General features: G+C 35.8%; 2 protein-coding genes across 5 annotated transcripts; both read left to right on the top strand.

The window, feature by feature from the left end:
* Positions 1-9,253: 9,253 nt before the first annotated feature.
* Positions 9,254-17,645, top strand: LOC135610206 (UDP-glucuronate 4-epimerase 3-like). Of its 4 annotated transcripts, none has more exons than XR_010486062.1 (2): positions 9,254-11,291; positions 17,504-17,645. XR_010486062.1 is itself a non-coding variant. In XM_065104407.1 (1 exon), exon 1 carries the CDS (start codon positions 9,885-9,887, stop codon positions 11,238-11,240), a length of 1,356 nt encoding a protein of 451 aa, XP_064960479.1. In that variant the 5' UTR covers positions 9,255-9,884; the 3' UTR covers positions 11,241-11,460. The 4 variants fall into 4 exon arrangements, 1 of the variants encoding a protein (XP_064960479.1); XR_010486063.1 differs by having other exon boundaries at positions 17,446-17,587; XR_010486064.1 differs by lacking the exon at positions 17,504-17,645 and adding an exon at positions 14,793-15,018.
* A 1,753-nt stretch (positions 17,646-19,398) lies between these two features.
* On the top strand, positions 19,399-21,611 carry LOC135610205 (geraniol 8-hydroxylase-like). Its single transcript, XM_065104406.1, has 2 exons — positions 19,399-20,563; positions 20,652-21,611. The coding sequence occupies exons 1-2, from the start codon at positions 19,658-19,660 to the stop codon at positions 21,264-21,266; spliced, it is 1,521 nt and encodes a 506-aa protein (XP_064960478.1). The 5' UTR covers positions 19,399-19,657; the 3' UTR covers positions 21,267-21,611.
* Positions 21,612-22,363: the final 752 nt, after the last annotated feature.

The raw sequence follows: 22,363 nt of genomic DNA, 5'->3' as shown, positions 1-22,363 counted from the left end.
TCTTCCCCAATCTTTTAAGCATTTCCGTGATACTTTGATTTATGGAAAAGAAACAGTTTTGTATCAAGAAATTAAATCTGCACTGAAATCTAAGGAGCAGATAGACAGGAATATCAAAGTAGAGAGAATCAGGCTGAGGGTCTGGTTGTCAGGGATAAAATGGATAAAAGAGAATTTGACAGTAGTAGATCTAAATCTAGATCTAAATCCAGACATAGAAATTTGGAATGCAGATATTGTCATAAAATGGGGCACATTAAATCTGATTGCTTTAAATTGAAAAATAAATTAAAGCAAAAGGAAAAATTTGTTGAAAAAACTACTGAATCCGCTGAAGCTAGTGTAGCATCTGATGAGAATTTTGGAAATATTTTCTTTGCTACTGATGACAGGACAAGGTCTAAAAATGAATGGATTTTAGATTCAGGTTGTTCTTATCACATGTGTCCCAATAGGGATTTGTTTTCCATATATGAATCTTGTAATGGTGGAATTGTTTTGATGGGCAATAATGCTGCATGTGATGTTGTTGGTAGAGGAACAATCCGAATTAAAATGCATGATGGTATTGTGAGGACGCTCACTAATGTTAGACATGTTCCTGATTTGAAAAAGAATCTCATCTCTTTAGGCACCCTAGAGGCCCTTGGGTGTAAATACACAGTTGAAGGTGGAGTTATGAAAGTTTCTAGAAGTGCTCTTATTGTTATGAAAGCTTGTAGGTCTGGTAGCTTGTATATTCTGCAGGGAACTATTGTCACAGGTTCAGTTGCAATCTCGTCATCATCATTGTCTGATTCTGACATCACCAAATTATGGCATATGCGTTTGGGTCATATGAGAGATATTCGACCACCACAAAGGTATGCAAATTTGGTTGCATATACTTTGTCTGTTGTAGAAGAAACAAGTGAAGTTGGTGAGCCTACTACCTATTCAGATGCAGTTTCTTTTGATAATTCCGCTAAGTGGTTGATTGCTGAGGGAAAGGTCCTTGTTCAGAAAATTCATACGAAGGACAATCCAGCTGATATGTTTACGAAGCCTCTTCCGGTTTACAAGTTCAAGCAATGCTTGGACTTGGTTGGTGTTCATTGTTGGTGATTGCCCGTTAGGGCTTTTGTGAAGAAGGTGGAGCAAGTTTTGTTGGGACATGCCAAGGTGGAGATTTGTTAGTTTGGCAAGTCCCATAGTCCCACATCGGGAAAATTAGACTTGTTGTCTCGTCTTGAAACTATAAATAAGGGCCTGAGCTTTGAAGTTAGACACACCACGAGAAGTACTACAGACACCACAAGAAGTACAGCAGGCATCACAAGAAAACCTGCTTATGGTTTGAAGTCTTCTTGTTTAGGAAGCTGAAGGTGTTTTATGGCCTAGGAACATTTCCTAAGGCATTTGTAAGTGTCCCTCTTTTATAGTAGTAATTTGCTCCTCTTTCTTCCGTGGATGTAGGTCAAAGTCAATTGACCGAACCACGTATATCTGGTGTTCTGGTGTTTTGTTTGTTCTTGTCGATTTATTCTTTCCGCTTTATTGTCTTTATTGTGTTGCCAAAATTATCCTTTGGTAAATATCCTGGAACTAGCTCTAACATTCTCTTTTTCTTCTCTTCTCCCTCTTCTTTTCTTTTCCCTTTTTATCTTCTCTTTTCTTCTTCTCCGATTCTCTCTCTGTTTCCCTGTAACGTGAAAATTAGATTTTGCATTTTAGTTCATGTTATTCTTGTATTTACATTTAGTTCCTCTGAGAAAATTAGAGATTAACACAATCAGAAGCTGTGGTCTCTCCATATTCATCATATCACCTGCAATCAGATAATGTGACATTTAATGTCAATATAATATATGTCAATTCATAATTAATGCATGCAACACAAAGTGTGAGGTTAGATTAACTCACATTTCATAGCATCAATTCAAGTTATTTAAGGATTAAATTGGCAAATGACATAAGATTAGGCTCACGTGTCAATCACGATGGACATCATCGTATAACAAATTAAGAGTTGTTATGAGCATAGCAATGTTAGGCCTCTTTAATCAATATTTGATACATAGAAATATCAATAGCGGACCACTTCAACATGTGATTATGTTCAAAGCCATGCACTTTGCCCAGAAAAAGGCAACATTTCATAAATAAAATTTAAAATGCTAATATGAACGATTAAGTTTTGATATTTTAGGATAAACTTAGAGCCAAATTGATTTCTGGACCTAAAATCATGGACAAATTTAAATATGGTAATTATACTAGCCTCCTATTGGTCAAACTGGCTTAGCCTACTAAGTTCTTTTATTTTTCGTTTTCCTTTATTTGCATTAGTAAGTGATAAACCAGAATATATGCTTTGTTCACAATTTATCTTCACTTTCTTAATTTTAGAAAACCCTACATGAAATTTATAACATGAATTGATAAACCATAATCAATCTATTAAGTATTATCATGAGTATCGATAAAAAATTATTCATTACACATTAGAGATATATGTGAATATTTTTTTTCTAATTTTCCTTATGTCATTTCTTACTTACCTTGATACTATATTAATAATTTTATTGTTTTTATTTTTTTATAGACAAAAGTTTTTTTACTTATAGCTCTTCTTGTGAGTTGTTAATGAGCTCTTTTCTCATAAGCTTCTTATCTCTTACACACACGGCTCTTTTCTTAGCTCTTCTTGTGAGTTATTAATAAGTTTTTTTACTTATAGCTCTTCAAGTGACGTACTTCATTTTAAAGGAATAGGTGATTCATCCACACATGCCACCAAATCAATGTCCATACAACCGAGAGCCAAAAGAAATTTTTTTTTCTTTCCGATTTAGAAAAATTACCATCACTTAAAATAGGAACATCATTAATAAGAAAAAATAAAAAAAAAATCAAGAAAAATTAATCAACTTTATGCTATGGAACAAACAATCCACATTAATACAAAAATCTAACCTTTCCATGAGAAACCGTGCATCATTAGTAGAATATACATCAAATTTTAATTTTTAATTAATAAGATTGATAACAAGAGCACTCAAATAATTTTTTATACCTATGAATCTAGAAAAATTAATACTCAAATTATTATTTTATTTTAATTAACTCGTGAATGATAATTATCTCCTTATAGGGCCAAGTGTTTACCCTCCACAAGTCAATTGCAATCTCATGTGATGTCATTTATCCTTTTATAATTATTTTAAAAATTATTTTATCATAGATATAATTATCATCAATTAATGTTATATTGTGACTTAAAGAGTCTATGTCTCCTCCTAAGTTAAAACATTATACAACATCTCACCATTAATATATTAATAAAATCTCACATTGATGTATAATACAAAAAAATAATTAAAATGAATAAAGTGCATGTACAACAAGTTACGTAATGAAATCCACTTGATTTGTCCAAATAATATCAATTATCAATATCTTTAAAATAATTTAACGCATTAAATAATCCTTCTAATTTATATATCCAAATCCACTTTAATGGTTTCAAACATATTTCATAATACATATACCATAATTTGATTTTATCTTGATGTACCATATTTTAATTTTTAATTAATAAGACCGATAATAAGAGTATTAAAATAATTTTTCATACATGTGGGTATAGAAAAATTAATATTCAAATTATTAATTTATTTTAATTAACTCATGAAGGATAATTACCTCCCTGAAGGGCCAAGTGCTTACCCCCACATGTTGATTGTAATATTATGTGATGTCATTTATTCTTTTATGGATATCTTAAAATTTATTTTATCGGAGATACGATTTACAGTATTATGAGTTTTATACATATTGAATTACAACTAGCATAACAATAGAAATATAAATAATATGTATATGTTATCCTTACTTCATGATGTAATTTATGATGTTTATACTTCATAAATATGATATATGATATACTTATACTTTTGACTTTTAAGATTGAAATACATATTTTTCAAGATATATTAATTTTAATATTCTATGAAATTTTGACTGAACATGCATAAGCATTAACGTTTATGTTTACATATGATTAAGTTATATTAATATTTAGTGTAAAATAGAAATATTTGATGAGATGGATATTGTTTTAAGTTTTTATTTGTTTTAAGATGTTCAATCATATGTGATCTCATGATATGATTAATATCGTGAAGATATATCAATCTTGATTACTTATCATATTAGATATGTGAAATTTATAGGAGTAAACTCTTCATCATTTAGAGGGAAGAATGTAATATTTTTTTATTTTTTGAATATATATTTATAAATATAGATATTAGAAGGATTAAATTGTAAAAAACACAAGGGGTTTTAAGGAACCGGGAGAAGGGGAGAAAGAGAGGAGGTTGCGGCTATGGTCGTGGGGGAGAAGGGAAGGAAAATAAAGGAGTCTATGGATGTGGGGGTGAAGGGAAGGAAGGGAGGAGAAGGGGAGGAAGAAGAGAAGAGAAGGGAGAGAGTGAAACAGTGGAAAGGGGAGGAGGAGAAGAGAGGAGGCTATGGCTACGGGGGAGAAGGGAAAGAAGGGAGAAAAAGGAAAGAGAAAAGAGAAGGGGCTGCAACGGTGGGGGAGAAAAGAAGAAAGGAGAAAAAAGAGAAAGAGAATGGAGAAAGGAGAGAAGGAGAACAGAAGAGAAGGGGGCTGTGGCTGTTGGGGAGAAGAGAAGGAAGGAGAAGAACGAAAGAGAGCAAGAGAAGGGAGAGAAGAATAAAGGAAAGAAAAGAGCAAGATGGAGAAGGGAGGAAGAAGAAGAGAGGAGGAAAAAAGAAAAAAGAGAAAAGGAGTAAATAGAGGAAAGAGAGAAGACTTAGGAGGTCTAATGGGATTGAACCATAGACCTAAAGTCATTCCCTTAGTTTTTTTATTATAGAGGCTAAAAAACTTCAATCCTAAGAAAAAAAAGAAGATTTATCGTTTCCTAGTATACTTAGATCATTAAAGAATATGATTTTACTCGACATCTTCATTTTTAACATTATCTTTACTTCACATCTTCATTTTTAAGTTTAATTATAAATTTAATATATTTATAAAATAATAATTATATAAATTATCATATTCGTAATTTATTTAAAAAAATATGTTTCGACTGATTTGATAATCATGAGCTAGTCTAAATATAAATGTATGAATTTTGTAAGCATAAAATTATATGAATGTATGCATATATATTGATGTGTAGTATGGGAGTGTATAAATATTTTAATATATTTATGTGTGTACGCGCGTGAGTATAGAAATCTATAAAAAAAAAATTTTATAATATATGTATATTAATATTTTAAATTATTTTGATGTAAAATTTTATGTTCTTATAATGTATATACTATATTGTAGAGTTGTGCTTACTAAGGAAGTCCTTAGATGTTTACCATTAAATGTCTTATGTTCATAATTTTGAAATATTATATATATATATATATATATATATATATATATATATATATATATATATGACATAATATATGTTCATTAGAATAAAATTATAAAAATTTATACTTAGTGATTACGCACTATGGATCTTATTTTATAGGTAGAAATATTAGTACCATACTCAAATGATTAGGTAGGAAAGTGAATACATGCAAGCCTATGCCAACGATGATCTATGGACATTTCGTGTATAAAATTTTTGGACATATTAAATTATGTTGGATGGAATTAATTGGATATGTTCCGTTTGAGTTCATTTGGTTAAATATTTTGAATTATGTATAGGTGTCAAAATCATCATGTATAAGATAAATCTTATCATTTTGTTTAGTAATTAGCATGTTTTAAATTTTATAATTATTTATTTTTTATTATATTTATATCGATAGTAGTAATAAATGATTGAAATATGATATCCTACATCAATCTTACCTATATGATATAAGTAAAACGAAGAATATGATGTTACGTGATTATCATCAATTAATATTATATTATGAGATAAGAATCTGTACCTCATCTTTAGTTAAAACATTATACAATATCTCTTCATTAATTCATTAATAAATACAATAAATCCTTATATTGATGTATAATATAAAAAAAACTAAAATTACATAAAGTGCATCTACAAAAAGTTACATAATGAAAATCTAATTGATATGTCCAAATAATATCAATTATCAATATTTTAAAATAGTTCAAGATTTTAATTTATATGTCCAGAACCACTTGATGGTTTCAATAATAATCAATATATTTCATAATATATATATATATATATATATATATATATATATATATATATATATATATACCATATGTTTATTTTAACTTGACACAATATATTTTAAGTTTTTAATGAATAAGACTGATAATAGGAGCACTAAAATAATTTTTCATACGTGTGGGTCTAAAAAAATTAAATTATTATTTTATTTCAATTAATGAAGGATAATTACCTCCTTATAGTGCCAAGCGCTAACCCTCTACAAGTCAATTAAAATCTTATGTGCTGTTATTTATCCTTTTATAATCATCTTAAAAATTATTTTATCATAGATATGATTATCATCAATTAATATTATATTGTAACTTAAGAGTCTGTGTTTATTCCTAGGTTAAAATATTATATGACATCTCATCATTAATTTATTAATAAATCCTTATATTAATGCATAATACAAAAAATAATTAAAATCACAAAAAGTGCATGTACAACAAATTACATAATGGAAATCCACGTGATGTGTCCAAATAATATCAATTATCAATATATTTAAAATAACCCAAGACATAAAATAATCCTTTGAATATATATGTCCAAAATCACTTGATGGTTCAATAATAATCAACATATTTCATATCATATACATACCATAAGTTTGGTTTTATCTTGACATAACATATTTTTAATTTTTAATTAATAAGACCGATAACAAGAGCGCCAAAATAATTTTTCATACATGTGGGTCTATAAAAATTAATACTCAAATTATTATATTATTTGATTTCAATTAACTCATGAAAGATAATTAATTACCTCTCTATAAGGCCAATTGCCTACCCTCCACAAGTCAATTACAACCGTATGTGATGTCATTTATCTTTTTATTTTATCTTAAATTATTTTACTACAGAGATGATTACCATCAATTAATATTATATATGGTTTCGATAATAATCAATATATTTCATAATATATACATACCATAAGTTTGGTTTTATCTCGTCAAAACCAATATATTCATTATATAACAATTAAAATAAAAAAAATGAAGATGAGAAACTGATTATGAATAAGAAGAACCAGAATATCGATTAGAATAAAATTTATGTTCAAATTAAATACAATTGATTCTATCAAAGAAAAATCTCACGTATAATTTATGTTTTGAATAATATGGATAAAGCATAGCTCTGATACCACTAGTGTTAGCAAAATAATTCATGAATTAAATCTACCGTGAAATATAAAGTTACCTTCTGATTGTTTAACAATAATGGTTTGAAGAAGAACATTGAACTCCTTGAATGATGCACTTAAAATAATGAGTGGATAACCATAAACCTACTATGTATAGACCTTGATGGATAACCATAAGCCTATTATATATAGACTAGACAAGGGATCTTAATTTAATATAATTCATAAAATGTTTAATATATTATTCTTAATACTTTTATTCATGAAATACTCAATGCTTTATCATTATTATTATTATTATTATTATTATTATTATTATTATTATTATTATTATGTAATTGAAATAGTTCAATTTGACATGTGAATCATTTATTTTATTGGATTCCGTTGACCACTAAAATCTCAACACCCCAAATAATTATTTGACCAGAACTGCTAACGAAACTCTCTTGACGGGCATGTTTGTCGTAAAGATGGTTACTGCATCTTTGTGCAAGAAGAGGATGGTCTTCCTTTTCATTGTTGTACTGAAATTTCTCTTCAAGAAAAGGGAAAGGGGGCGAAGACAACTCCATATTCTATCCTGCCCTCTTGCGAGAGCATCAAGTGAGAGAGAACAAACGGTGAGAAAGTTATCTTCGCCCCGTTTCCCTTTTCTTGAAGAGATCTTTCAATACAAATGCATCTACCTTTCGGGAACCACATGACAAATGTGACTTGTCCCTTGACGGAAGGAAGCTCTGAGAGCTGACAAGAGAGGAGGAGGAGGAGCTCATTAGTCCTTACGTTCATCCGGATTTAGAGGAATTAAGTCAAAAACAGCTCGTAAAGATTTAGAAAAAAGGCTAACGATGAGGTAGGTGTTCATATATTAAGGATTGGATTCAGGAATCAAAAGTGTGCTATACTACTTACTACGCATCAGCTCATCTAACTCATGTATGAGTTGCTACTTGAACCTTTGACTTGTGCACGAATACGAGTAGTTTATTAGTAGAAGAAATAGAGAGGACAAATCCACACAGACTATATAGATATTTATTTGCGAAATTACCCGTGGGGTTCATTATTCTTCTTATGTGATTCCCATGCAGGGGTGGTCCAATGAATGATGATATTCCAGCCGATCAACGCAAAGGACCAAACCCACACAGACTGTGTTATCGAGTGAGGGGGGGGGGGGGGGGGGGTGTCTCAGGTACGGTCCTGACTGCACATGACATGCAATCGAGTCGTGACAGGTTACGTGGTTTCAAATTTTCTATTCATTCCACATCAAATTTGTGTCACGGGATTTGCCATCACATACTCACCAGTTAGTTCATGGGCTTTTGACACTGTGCTTGCCAACTGGCAGTCTGTACTTTTTACTGGCAAAAAGAAAAGAAAAGAAAAGAAAAGAAAAGAAAAGAAAAGGGCGAACTGGCAAAAAATGAAGTGTTGGTTCACATGCTCACAGGAACCGACTACAATCGAGCAATTCCAATGAATCTTTTTTTGGCTTCCTCTGCGATCGCGAGTAAAATAATGTCAACCGCCAGTCTCTCGCCAACCCTTGGAACTCCGCGACATGTTCGTTTCGAGGGACAACCACTGTAAAGATCCTCCTCCTCATCGGGGGTCTCATTTCCTCTGTGGTGCTTCCGAGCACTGCTCTCTACTCGAACATCTGATTGATACGTGACCGACTCCCGAACAAACCATGATGAAATTTGAATTCAAACACGACCAGATAGGAGCTTGTTATCTTCCGTTGGAAGTCTCCAGAAAAATCTGGCACCCAGATCAGATCACGTCGAGAAGGGGCGAGGAGATCGAAGGGCGTCCGTCCATTTTTGTGTACTCGATCGTCACCCGCAGCCTCTGCTTACTTACGATTCATTCTCATTCTCCCTCCTCACGACTCAACAAGTGGCGTCCATCGCCGTGCGACGCTCGCTCTCTCTCTCTCCTCGTCGGTGATATCCGCGTCCAACAAAATCCGCAACGGAGTCCTCCAGAAAAGGCGTCCGCATCCCTATTTATTACGAACCCCCGTGACCCTGGCGACTTTGACTTCTCTGCGACCTCACATTCGCTCGCCGATCCTCCCTCCCTAACTGCACCGACGCCGGCTTTGCCACAATCCCAAGCCAGCCGTCGAGACAGTGAGGCCGGTAAGAGGGGCGAGTCTAATCATCACCTTCCGAATCTTGGCTTTCACTGAGACCAGTGGAGGAGGGAGGAGGGAGGAGGAGGAGGAGGAAGAGAGAGAAGCCGTTGTCCTGTTCGCTAGGGAGATTTGTAGTGAATTAGTAGGGGGTGGCGTGGGGACGACAGCTTGTTGGATGCTTCTGCTCTCATCTTTATCTTTTTCCGTTTAGAATCAATCTACTTCTCCGTTTTCAAGCCCATTAGTCGATTTGGTTCTTGGAAGCCAAGGCGTAGGCGTTGGATCCAAATCTCTCGTCTTATTCTTCATTCTTCTCCACTTCGCCATCCGATAACCAAGGGTAGAATCGAAGTGTGATGATGGATAGCCTGCCGGCCACCCCGGGCAAGTTCAAGATGGACAAGCCCCAGTATCACTATCACCACCACCACCACCCGCGTCAGCTCACCGTCCGGTGGCAACACTACCCGCTCGTCTCCAAGGTCGCAGTCTGGTCTTTCCTCGCCATCGCCCTCCTAGTCGCCTTCTTCTTCCTCTCACCCACCACCCCCAACTCCTCCTCCACCTCTGGGCGTCGCTCCCTCCGTAACGCCGCCCCGTGGGGCGGCCCCGCCTGGGAGAAGTGCGTGCGCTCCTCCGCCCGCGTCCGCCGCTCCGGCGGCATCTCCGTCCTCGTCACTGGCGCCGCCGGCTTCGTGGGTACCCACGTCTCTACCGCGCTCAAGCGCCGCGGCGACGGCGTCCTTGGGCTCGACAACTTCAACGACTACTACGACCCCTCCCTCAAGCGCGCCCGCCAGGCCCTCCTCGACCGCGCGGGTGTCTTCGTCGTCGAGGGCGACGTCAACGACGGCCCTCTCCTCCACAAGCTGTTCGACGTGGTGCCCTTCACCCATGTGATGCACCTGGCCGCGCAGGCCGGCGTCCGTTACGCCATGACCAATCCGTCCTCCTACGTCCACTCCAATGTCGCCGGGCTCGTGTCGGTGCTCGAGGTCGCCAAGTCAGCGGACCCGCAGCCCGCCGTTGTTTGGGCTTCGTCGTCTTCCGTCTACGGCCTCAACTCCCACGTGCCCTTCTCGGAGGTTGACCGCACTGACCGGCCGGCCTCCCTCTACGCCGCCACCAAGAAGGCAGGCGAGGAAATCGCCCATGTCTACAACCACATTTATGGACTCGCCATCACCGGCCTCCGCTTCTTCACTGTCTACGGCCCCTGGGGGCGCCCCGACATGGCCTACTTCTTCTTCACGAGAGACATCCTCCGCAGCAAGCCGATTTCCATCTTTGAAGGCCCAGGTCATGCCACCGTTGCCCGTGATTTTACCTACATTGATGACATCGTGAGCGGTTGTCTTGCGGCTCTCGACAATGCTGGGAAGAGCACCGGTAGCGGCGGCAAGAAGCGGGGGTCTGCGCCGCTCCGCGTCTACAACCTCGGCAATACGTCCCCAGTCCCCGTGTCTCATCTCGTGTCTATCCTGGAGCAACTCTTAAAGGTCAAGGCCGTCCGCAATGTCGTCAAAATGCCACGGAATGGGGATGTACAGTTTACTCATGCCAACATCAGCCTTGCGCAGCGGGAGCTCGGGTATCATCCGACCACCGGTCTGAACACTGGCCTCAAGAAGTTCGTCCGGTGGTACCTTGGGTACTACCCTACTTCCTCGAGTAAAAAGGGATCAAGAGGTGGCAGCAGCAGTGCTCTCTAGCCAGGGAAGGATGTTGGTGGCAGTTGGTGATATTTTCTGCTACTTCCTCAGGTGGATTAAATTGTTCCTTCGTCCAATCCTTATTAATGTTCTTATGATTTTTTTGTTTTCACCCTGTTTTGTCGATTTACCTTCTAATTATTGCTTATTTGCTCTTCTTCTTTACATCTCTGTTTTGTGGTCATCATCGTTAAGAAACGAAGAAGGCATTTAGATATCATTCTGGGAATTGTTTTGCACTGGCATGAACCATTCTTTGTCGTACTTTGTGGTCGTTACTACTAATGAGAAACAAGCTCGCTTGTTCTTTCATTTCTCATGTTTGGTTTTCACTAATGAGAAACAGGTATTTAGATATCATTCTGGTAATGCTTATTAATGTTGGTCAAATCAGTACATATTGATTGGTTTTTACTAATCCAATGAAGGACCGCAACCGAACTAATAAACTTTGAAATATTATCTTTCATGGGCAGGGCACCGAACTAATAAACTCTGAAATAAGCACATGTTCTTGAGTACATGACCTTATAATTATTGCTTACCATCACCTCAAACACTAATTAACTCCATCTTTAACTTAAGCTTTTTTCCCTTTTAACAGTAGTAACAAAGTATATCAGATCCAGTAAAATATTATCTTTTGGTAGAAGAAGCAAAGTACATGATTTAAGTTTCTAAGCCACAGTTGATATAGTGTAACTGTGTAAATAAGATGCATTAACATTTTAAGTGGTTGTGGCTCTTTTCTTTAGCAGTTTGATTTCTCGACTTTTTTGGATAATTCTTCCTCAAGTTTCTATCTCTTAGTTGATATCAAAATTCCAATGCATGTTTTGCACTTATGTCACAGAGTAGACTTTTCTTCATAATACTATCCTAGCCCTTTAAAAGCAAAGCCCTTTCCACCGGTGTGGTAAGGGTGTGGTAAGGGTTTTATCTGTTTTAGAAGCTCCTGTTTAGGCCACTGCTAATGATGGACACAAGAGGATGGATGCAATAGGACTAACATAGGGATTGTGCACGTAGTTATCTATATCTGGAAGGAATAAATTATCAGCCTAGGCAGGAAGGTGTGTTGGCCAACCCCTTTAGATACTGGACAAGTGAACACTATGTGAAGCCTTCTAGGCAAGATGAACTGCAAGGACTTGAATTTGAAGATCATGTTCTGTTCCACCTATGGAGACATCATTAAATAAATTTTTAGGAATATAAAGTTCCTATTTCTTAATTCTTATATTTGAAACTCGTCTCTAAATTTAGAGACATGTCCTCATGTTAAAAGCCAAAGTGATTTCATGATATTGGTCTTTCTTCTAGGTCTTAATCTTCACACCATGGCTTTGTTAGTATCACTGTTTCCTGAGGCAATATTTTATCTCTGTTGGGTTGGCCACATAGTAGGAGTTGAACTCCTTGAATGTCCATTTGAGTCAGTCACCCAACCACTTTGCCTTTGTTTACATATCTAAAGGTGCAAGGTTGATTTTCCTTATTTGGAAATTGATTAGCATGAGCATTGCTTTCTTCAAATGGATCCAAGGGAGACAATTGGTGTCACCATTGGACTGCACTTTTTTCATCTTTGACACGACTGATATAGGTATTAATTTGCCAAAACTGTTAGCTGAGTCATTTAGAAGTTTGATGGTTTTTGTTTAAAGAGTTGAGCCAACATCCTCATCAGCAGTTTTTTAAGATCTCTGTGTGATTCCTTGAGTGCATTTCCAATAATGAAATACTCAGAATGTGCCAATGTAGAAAATTTACATTATGTAGCAACCATCACCAAATATTACAACTCCCTAAAGTTCGAACTATTCCAAGTACATTCAAATAAATGCTAAATGGAAAACAAAGCCTGATTTGATAATTTAGAGATATTGGTATTGCATGTTTCTGTTGGTTCTTTCACTTTGATGCTTATTATGACTTTGTGTGGCTCTGAAAAGAAACTCGAACAACTCATCTCAATATTGTTTAGTACCAGAAATAGAAATATGATTTAAAAAAGAAGCGTCCCATGGAATTATTTTGAGGAATATATGGCTCTAGAAGTATGGATTGCCAGAAGTATAATACTATTTGTATCATACAAGAACTGCAGATGAGAACAAGGAAGCCAAGAGTAAGAAGCTTTAAGGAACATGATGATATTATTCTCAATCTGAAACAAAAGTTCTATCTGATTGATTCTTATATGTGATTATATTTTCTAATCATTTACATTTTCACTAATCAAGAGTTTTTGAGGGAATCTTGGAAATAGCATAATTAAATACCAATGTTCTCCTTTTTCAGTTTTAGTTTTTTTTTACAAACTTAAATTGAAATTGTTCTTCAAAATCCAACACAACCTGAACCTAATGTTGAGACTTCCATACGTTCAACTTATTTATTACCTTCTTAGAGAATCATAACAAATTTCTGGCAACTTGATTTAATTTTCAACTTTATTATCTAAAAGCAAGTACTGGTTCCATAGAAAAAAATTGCTAATTTGTTCTAGCCTTATTGGATCAGATGCTTGCAATTCCATAAAAAAGAATTGTTGACTTGTGTTCTTGTCCTTTTTTGGCATAAAATTAAGTTTCCTTGGAAGCATTTGCTTTCTGCACTGTCATTTATTTACTTGAGTATTATTTTTAAGCAGAGCGGACTTTCTATATAGAATTCACTTCCTGTTGCCTTTTGTTGGAAGTAGGGCATATGTGAGAATACCTCTCATCCGAAGCCATTGGCTCTTGACATGTGGTGTTTTGTATTTTTATTTTTCCTTTGAATCTTCACATGGATGTCCCAATTTTTTTTATATTTTTTTTCCAGAATTCTGGTCTGCTTTTACAATTAGTGACTAGCACTTGTGATTAAAACTGATTGCAAACTATTCCTCTACACCCTATTTTTTTTTTCAAAACATTGGGTCGTTTTAAAAATTCAGGTCTGTTATGATTCCGTGTTGAGGTCATATACGTCAACTTCTGTCCAACTTTCAATATCCTTTTTTGTGTAATTATATTGCATTTGCAGAACTCAAACATATAACAAAATTGACATAATTTGTTCTACTCGGTGATCATGCTATTTATTAATTTTCTTCTCCATGATTCTTATTACATGAAAATGATTTAATCTGTTATGTGTGTGTGTGTGTACATAATTAATTTTCTTCTCCATGATTCTTATTACATGAAAATGATTTAATCTGTTATGTGTGTGTGTGTGTACATATACACATACACACACACATATATGTATGTATATATGTATGGATATATATGTATGTATATATATGTATGTATATATTGTAAACATACTGTGAAGCTTCCACAAATCCTTTTTGAAAGATTTTCAGATAGCACTTTGATGTTCGTCCCAAATGTGATGCTTCAGAGGTCATCTAAAACTTTGACCAGAAGGATGTTGACATTTTTTGCTTCTTTTGACTCATTGCATCTGCATTTTGTTGACCTTTCACTTTTTTTGTGAGAAATTAATGTCCCAAGTATGTCAGTTTGTAAATTCATGTCCCCTGTATTTGGATATCAGATCATTCAGTCAGATTCCAAGGCAAGCTATCAGTCAGAATTTTCCACTGTGTCCATCTTTTCTCATACAAGTCTACTTCAATACAAGTCACTTTAAGAGCTTGATAGCTGAATAATTTATGGATATCAGATCATTCAGTCAGATTCCAAGTTAAGCTATCAGTCAGAATTTTCCACTGTGTCCATCTTTTCTCATACAAGTCTACTTCAAGACAAGTCACTTTAAGAGCTTGATAGCTGAATAATTTATGGACCTGGAATGATATCCCTTGGTATCCCGAGTTACTTGTTGATTTCTATAAGAATTGTACAATTTGTGTGGTTAATATTTATGTTGCGTATAATAAAATCCTTTGTTGCTTTGGTTTACACAGAAATTGATGTGGTATCTTCGTTTTTATATGGTCATGTCTTTATTTTACTCTCCATATGAGATAAAGAAGCACAGACTTCATGATTACATCCAGAACACTTTGAAGTTTACAAAACTGTCTGTTGATTTACTGAAATTAACATATGTTCACATAACATAAATGTTAATGTCATTTAAATGATTAAGATAAAAAATTGTATCTGTATATTACTGCTATTATATGACTACAATAAAGCAACAGTAAGCAAATTGAGGATCATATAAGTGAATATTTTATGTATATTTTAAATTATAAAGCCCAATTTATTCTTTCTTACTTTCCTAGGCATCCTCGTCTCTTTTCTGTGTTTATACAACATGGGAACATATGTAAATGATGTTTTATGTTAGAAACAACTTCCTGAAATATTGTTTTCCAATTGGTGAAACCTCTGTTTTTTCTAAAATCGTCTTGCAAAATCCTATTGGCAATAGAAAAGTTCTTGGATTTTGACGGGAAAATCTGTCTGCAGATTTCTGTTGCACAGGACAGGATTCTCTTTCACCTAGTTGCTTTTTTTAATTTTGACAATGCATCTTATATTGCAGGCAAAGCAAAGTATGTTTTCTATCCCTTCGTTACTGAATAAAAGTTTAATGATAATGGACTTTATTCCAAGTTTTATACCCAATAAACCAGAACCTAAACAAGAAGGTTAATCATCTTGTCGAGGACAAAAGGCATTAAGAATCTATCAGTAAGCTTTTGCTAAGTAGACAATGTCTGCAGCGATTTTTTTTCTACAGTAGGAATCTTCTGATGGTGTGTAATGCTTTCATTTATACTTTTGAGGTGATATTAGCAATAAATTGATGACTGAAAACCAAATAGTTTCTCTTAAACTAAGTTGATTTTGTTAATCTTCGTCTCATTGATATTCAAAATGATGCATTTCATATAATTAAAATGATATGCATGTAGGATGCTTTTGGTTATAATTAATTATAATTAAAATCATATAATTAAACTAAGTTTTGGTGCTTTACTCTAGGATGCAAATATTTGATGTTAGCATACAACACCGTTAGGCATTGCAGAAAGAGTTGTGATGAAGATCATACTTGTTTATAAGTTATTTATGCTTTAGTGTCATCTGTATGTTTGCTTGAACCTGATAGTTGAAACACTGACAGAGCAACAAGATTATATAGTTGTAAATTCAATCCTGAACTTGAAAGAGGGCACATATTCTTTTATTCTTTTTTTTTTTTCTTTAGTACACTGGTAAATGTCTCATAAGATTTGCAGCAGTAACTAGCAGTGGATGCCTTTAAGGACCTTATTTATATAGGTGCATTCATGAAACTATTGTCTAAAAGAATATACATATGTCATTATAGGAACTATGCCTAAATTATTGGGAGAACATGTACTAAATAAAAAAGAAATCTTTAAATCAATGTTATCAGTTTTTGTTTTCTCCTCCTGTGATTCATCCAAACTCCAATTACTTAGAAATCTTTAAAGCTAACTGAGCAGTTAGCTTAGATCAGACTGAAGGACTAAAATCCATTCCAATTACTTGCCAGCTTGTAGCATGCCAAAGTGAAACACTGATGTGGTAAGACAATGTCAAAGGATAGATGTATGGAACGGTATTCCTTGAGTTGATGCATGGTGCACGCAACTAAATGTGCAGCAACCTATCTGGATATAGCTTAAATGGTTAATGGCTGTTGGTCTGATCTAATGTTCTTTTCTGGATATATACATTATGCAAGGCTTCCTTTCTCATAGTGTTAATATTTGCTCTTTTATGGAGATTTATACCTAGAATACCTTTTCTCCATTGGACACAGCATCAGATTGCTCAATTTTATTGTCTCTTGTCATCTGTTCCTTTAAAATAGTCAAGGCCCTTGCATCAGGTTATGCTACCTAGTTTCCAACCTCCACCTGCTTATATAACTTAGCCATTGACATGCTTGTGATTTGCTTGCTGGGAAAATGCATGTTTGTAAGGTTTTTTGTTTAACTGGTACACATTTACAGATTTTTTGGTATTAAAGGCAGAGGCTGCAGCATTTGATATATTGTGATGTAGAAGCCATATAGAAGCATGAACCAAAATTAGTAGTCAAGTAGAAATTTATTTTGAAGAGTGGTGAATTTCTAGATTTTGTGTAACAAGTTCAGAAGAGACCATATACCTAGTTTTTATCCTTGAGCATTACCTATCTATGAAGATAAGATCGAGCTACGGCCTCTGGTGATATGTGATGTCTGATACCATGACTGCAGGGAGAATATGTATCCATCATGGTCATGATGCGACATTGATGTGCTACTCTCTGTGCAGATGAACCATCCGTGCCCATGACTGCAGGGAGAATATGTATCCATCATGGTCATGATGCGACATTGATGTGCTACTCTCTGTGCAGATGAACCATCCGTGCCCGTATGGCTCATCCAGCAATGAAAGTAGGTGAGATGGTTGGTGTTTTTATTTTTTATAAAATGTTTTGCTTCGTTTTTTTTTATAGAAATAATAAGTGATGAAGATAAGATCTGATTCCACTGTTGAGACCAAATTGTTAGGACTTGAACTGAGAAGGATTATTCTTTGAGCTTACAAAGAAGAAGACCTTGAGGGGATTTGGCAATTCATTAACAGATTTTGCCTCCACTAACAAGATCGTATTCTAACATATTGTTTCAGGCCTTCGGAAATTGAGAATTTGATTAGTGGACATAAATCATGAGTCGATGATATAGCTGCCAAAAACATCTTGTTTCTTCTTGTTCATCATCTCATTTATATTGTGGTTGATTTATTGATGATAAACATCTATAGGGGTGCTTTATTAGTGTTCAACATTTAAGAGACTAAGTGAATATGAAAAAAATCTAGAGAGATTTATAATATTTAGTTTAAAATTTGATATACTAAAAAAGTTAAATTGGAGGAGATTTTAATAGTCATATGGGACAAACTTATGATGAATGTAAAGAATTTGCATGATAGTTTTGGTTATGGGAAGGGACATGGAGAGACTGTTATAATTTTGGATTTTTTATTAGAGGAGTCATAATTGGAATTAGAAAGATTTTTTTTTCGCTAGAAAATTAGATTAAATTGTATGTAATAATCATAAAGCTATATTTAGTGAATACCCGACGAATCAACATACGTTCATGATATTAGATATTTGTTGTAGAAATTAGAAAGAAAAAAGTATAAAAAAATTATTAGTATAAGATGGTGAAATTTTAAAAATAACAATGTAAGGATTTTAAATTATATGATGGAAAGAAAGATTTTAAAGTATATATATATATATATATATATATATATATATATATATATATATATATATATATATATATATATATATATATATATATATATATATATATATATATATATATATATATATATATATATATAAAGTTAAGAAAAAAAAGTATAAGAATTTAGGTAATATTAGATATATTAAAAGTGAATATAAAATTTTTTTATTAATGATAATGAAATTAAGAAAATATAAAGAAGTGAAAAACGATAAATAATAGTGGTGTATTTAATAATTATAGATTTATTTATAAAATTAGAGCAAAAGATGTTTTAAAAAATGAAAAAATACCTAAAAGTATGAGACTTATGATATTCCTATTGAGGTTTTAAAAAAATTAAGAGATCAATAAATAGTTTGATTAAATGATTTATTTAATAAAATTTTAAGATTTAGAAAGATGTCTAATGAATGAAGAGTTTTTCAATATCATTTTATAAAAGTAAGGGTGAGATATAAAATTATTTTAATTAAAAAAAATTAAATTCATGAGTTATACTGTGAAATTTTTGAAAAAAATATTGAAAGTAGAATAAGATTTGGAATAAATATCTCTAAAAATTAATTTAGTCTTCTGCATAAAAGATAGAAGTTATTTATTTATTAAAATAATTAATAAAAAATACAGATAGAAAAGTAAATATTTATATATGATTTTTATTGAGTTAGAGAAGGCTTAAAAAAAGTTTTTAACTATATGTATAATAGTACAACAGTTTGTCTTTTCTTTTAGTATATGAGTATGTCAAGTTAAAATGATAAGGAGAGAGCTTATTTATAAAGTAAAAATATAAATGTAGCTCTCTTACACAAACATAGTGCTTTTCTTAATATCTTTCTTATTAACAATGTGATTCACCTGATTGCTCCTCTTACCAATTCTCTGTATTGCGATCAGGGAAGTGTGGAATCACGTTATGATACAATCTACTTAGCTAATCGAGTCCACCTAACTTGTGATTGGATATGAATGCGGGGCTATCTCAGCACAACTCTGGTAGGGCAGAAGATTTGGCCACCTGAGACTATAATTAAATTTCCTACATCTTTTCGCCTTGTGGCGGCTAACAGACTTCGGAGACGAAGACGCTGTACCTGTATGTCTCACCTTTATCCCCTCCACCTTCGTCTTGGTGGTTCCCTTCTCTGCAGTCGTGATGGAGTCCTCTCTGTGGCTGCTTCTTTCTCTCGGTGTCTCCGTCCTTTTTCTTCTTCTTCTTCTTTCTAGAGCCACAAAGAGGTCATCGAAGTCCGGCGGTCACCAGCTTCCACCTGGGCCGACTCCACTTCCAGTTGTCGGCAACCTGTTCGAGCTCGGAGACAAACCCCACCGTTCCCTCGCCCGCCTCGCCAAGCTCTATTCCCCAGTCATGACCCTCCGCCTCGGTCAAGTGACCACCGTGTTCGTCTCCTCCCCGGAAATGGCAGGAGAAATCCTGCAGAAGAACGATGCAGTGTTCTCCAGTCGCTGGATCCCAGAAGCTGTTCGCGTGTTGGCCCACAGCGAGGCCTCCATGGCGTGGCTTCCGCCGTGCCAACGATGGCGGAACCTACGTAGAATCTGTAAAACCCAGCTCTTTACTGCAGAAAGACTCGACAGCTACCAGTCCCTTCGGCGCGAAAAGGTACAGGAACTGATGCAGTACATCTCTGACAGCAGCACGTCCAAGGGCTTGCTGGTTCACGTCGGGCGCGTGGCGTTCAGCACCACGCTGAATTTAATTTCTCGCACCGTCTTCTCCGTGGATCTCGTCGATCTCTACGCTGAGTCCGCGCAAGAATTCAAGCAAGTGGTGGAGGGGATCACGGAGGAAGCTGGGCGGGCGAACCTGTCCGATTACTTCCCACTGCTCGCAAAGCTCGACCCGCAGGGCATTCGTCGCCGTTCCACCAAATACTTCAAGAGGCTGCATGACATCTTCGATGAGCAAATAGATCGGCGGCTACACAGGGAACGAGATGGAACCACCGCCCGCAATGATTTCCTGGATGAGCTCCTCGAACACCAAGTGCAGGGAGACGGCACCAAGTTCGATCGACAAGCACTGAAATCTTTATTTTCGGTGAGGATACATTCTCGAACGAGTAACGGTGATGAGGCAAACTCTATTCCTACGACATCTAAACCACGAAATGGCTTTGATTTGGCAGGACATATTTGTGGCGGGGAGCGACACGAGCTCGAGAACCGTGGAATGGGCTATGGCGGAGCTGCTTCGTAATCCCCGGACCATGGCGAAAGTGCGTGAGGAGATCGGCCGAGTTATCGGCTTCGCAAGAGCAGTGGAGGAAGCGGACATCGGTTCACTACCCTACCTGCAAGCCACGGTCAAGGAGACGATGCGTCTGCACCCACCGGTGCCACTTCTGCTGCCTCGCTTAGCAGAAGCCACCGTGGAGCTGCACGGCTACGAGATACCGGAGGGCACGCGGGTGCTCATCAATGTCTGGGCGATCGGGCGAGACAGCAGCGCGTGGACGGAGCCGGAGGAGTTCTTGCCGGAGAGGTTCTTGAACAGCGAGGTGGACTTCAGGGGCCGCGACTTGGAGCTCATACCGTTCGGAGCGGGACGCCGGATCTGCCCCGGACTGCCATTGGCGTACCGGATGGTGCACCTCATGCTGGCGTCCATGCTGCAGAGGTTCGAGTGGAGGCTGCCGGAAGGGGTAGAGCCAGGGGATTTGGACATGGAGGAGAAGTTGGGACTCACCTTGATCATGGCTTCTCCGCTCAAAGCTATGGCCGTTCCCACTAAATGCTGTTAGACTAGGATTCATCTTGTCAAGTTAATCTTCCACCGTGAGCTCTGCCAAAGCAAGAAGATGCCGCTTACGAACAAATTTCAAGTGAATTGGCTTTCATGTTCATGTTAGCATTTGCGTCCAAGTTAAAGTTATGATTGGAAATAGGGTTTCCATAAAAGTTGAACCTAGAAAAGATTTGAGGCCATCATTTGTGTTCTCTATCTATTCTACTAGGATCTATAGCTGGCCCAACTGATGCATCGATGTTGGATCCACAAAAAGAGGATCACGTGATTGGATATAACTTTTTAATGTTGGCTTTATATTTTATCCCGGACATATCCCACTGCAAGTCTCATGCATCCACGTCGTCAATAGATCGATCCACTGGAATCTCATGCTTAGTTAAAGATGAAAATAAGATACGATAATTGAAGAGAAATGCCAAATTGAATGCTTGCCCACTTCTGAAAAACCACCCTATTTATTAGCAGAGCTCATCTGAGTGGAACTGACGGCCCCTGAAACACTCATCAAGCAATGTCATCGATCAATAATATGTTCGATAGTTCGCATGACAGTCTTGAGAGTTATGGAAGGATAAAGCACAATGCATGATGATGTTAAAGATAGACAAGTCTTTTAACTCCTGACTGAATTACGGATCCAAATAAAAATTCTAAAACTAATTCTTACAGCTGAAAATTTATCATGATCTGCATTGTCAGGAACCCCATATATCATTAGGTTTGCCCACAGTAAATTCAAAAACCAAATATAAATATACTGTGTTCTCTATAATCGAGTCCAACCATTGGGATCATAGGACTGATCGATGCTTGGTTTGGCTTTTATATGATTGATCACTAATCTAATTATTTAATTACCATGTAAAATACTTCTACGTGAACATGCGTATGTCATTAACAAAAGCAACACAAGTCTTATTAGTTTGGCAAGTCCCATAGTCCCACATAGAGAAAATCAGACTTGTTGTCTGATCTTGGAACTATAAATAAGGGTCTGGGCTTTGAAGTCAGATGCACCACAAGAGGTACCATAAGTAGCACCACAAGAAAAACTTAAGTGTTTGCTTTGGTTTAAGTCCAGTTAAATAG

This window comes from Musa acuminata, chromosome BXJ2-4, assembly GCF_036884655.1.
Source record: "Musa acuminata AAA Group cultivar baxijiao chromosome BXJ2-4, Cavendish_Baxijiao_AAA, whole genome shotgun sequence".
Lineage (NCBI taxonomy): Eukaryota > Viridiplantae > Streptophyta > Magnoliopsida > Zingiberales > Musaceae > Musa > Musa acuminata.
This window is presented reverse-complemented; position numbering and strand designations above follow the sequence as displayed.

What these genes read in the sequence shown, in the direction of transcription:
- LOC135610206 (XM_065104407.1), top strand. Translation starts at nt 9,885, where the DNA reads ATGATGGATAGCCTGCCGGCCACCCCGGGCAAGTTCAAGATGGACAAG.
- LOC135610205 (XM_065104406.1), top strand. Translation starts at nt 19,658, where the DNA reads ATGGAGTCCTCTCTGTGGCTGCTTCTTTCTCTCGGTGTCTCCGTCCTT. An exon ending in CACTGAAATCTTTATTTTCG is followed by an intron (nt 20,564 to 20,651) that starts GTGAGGATACAT and finishes TTGATTTGGCAG; the next exon opens with GACATATTTGTGGCGGGGAG.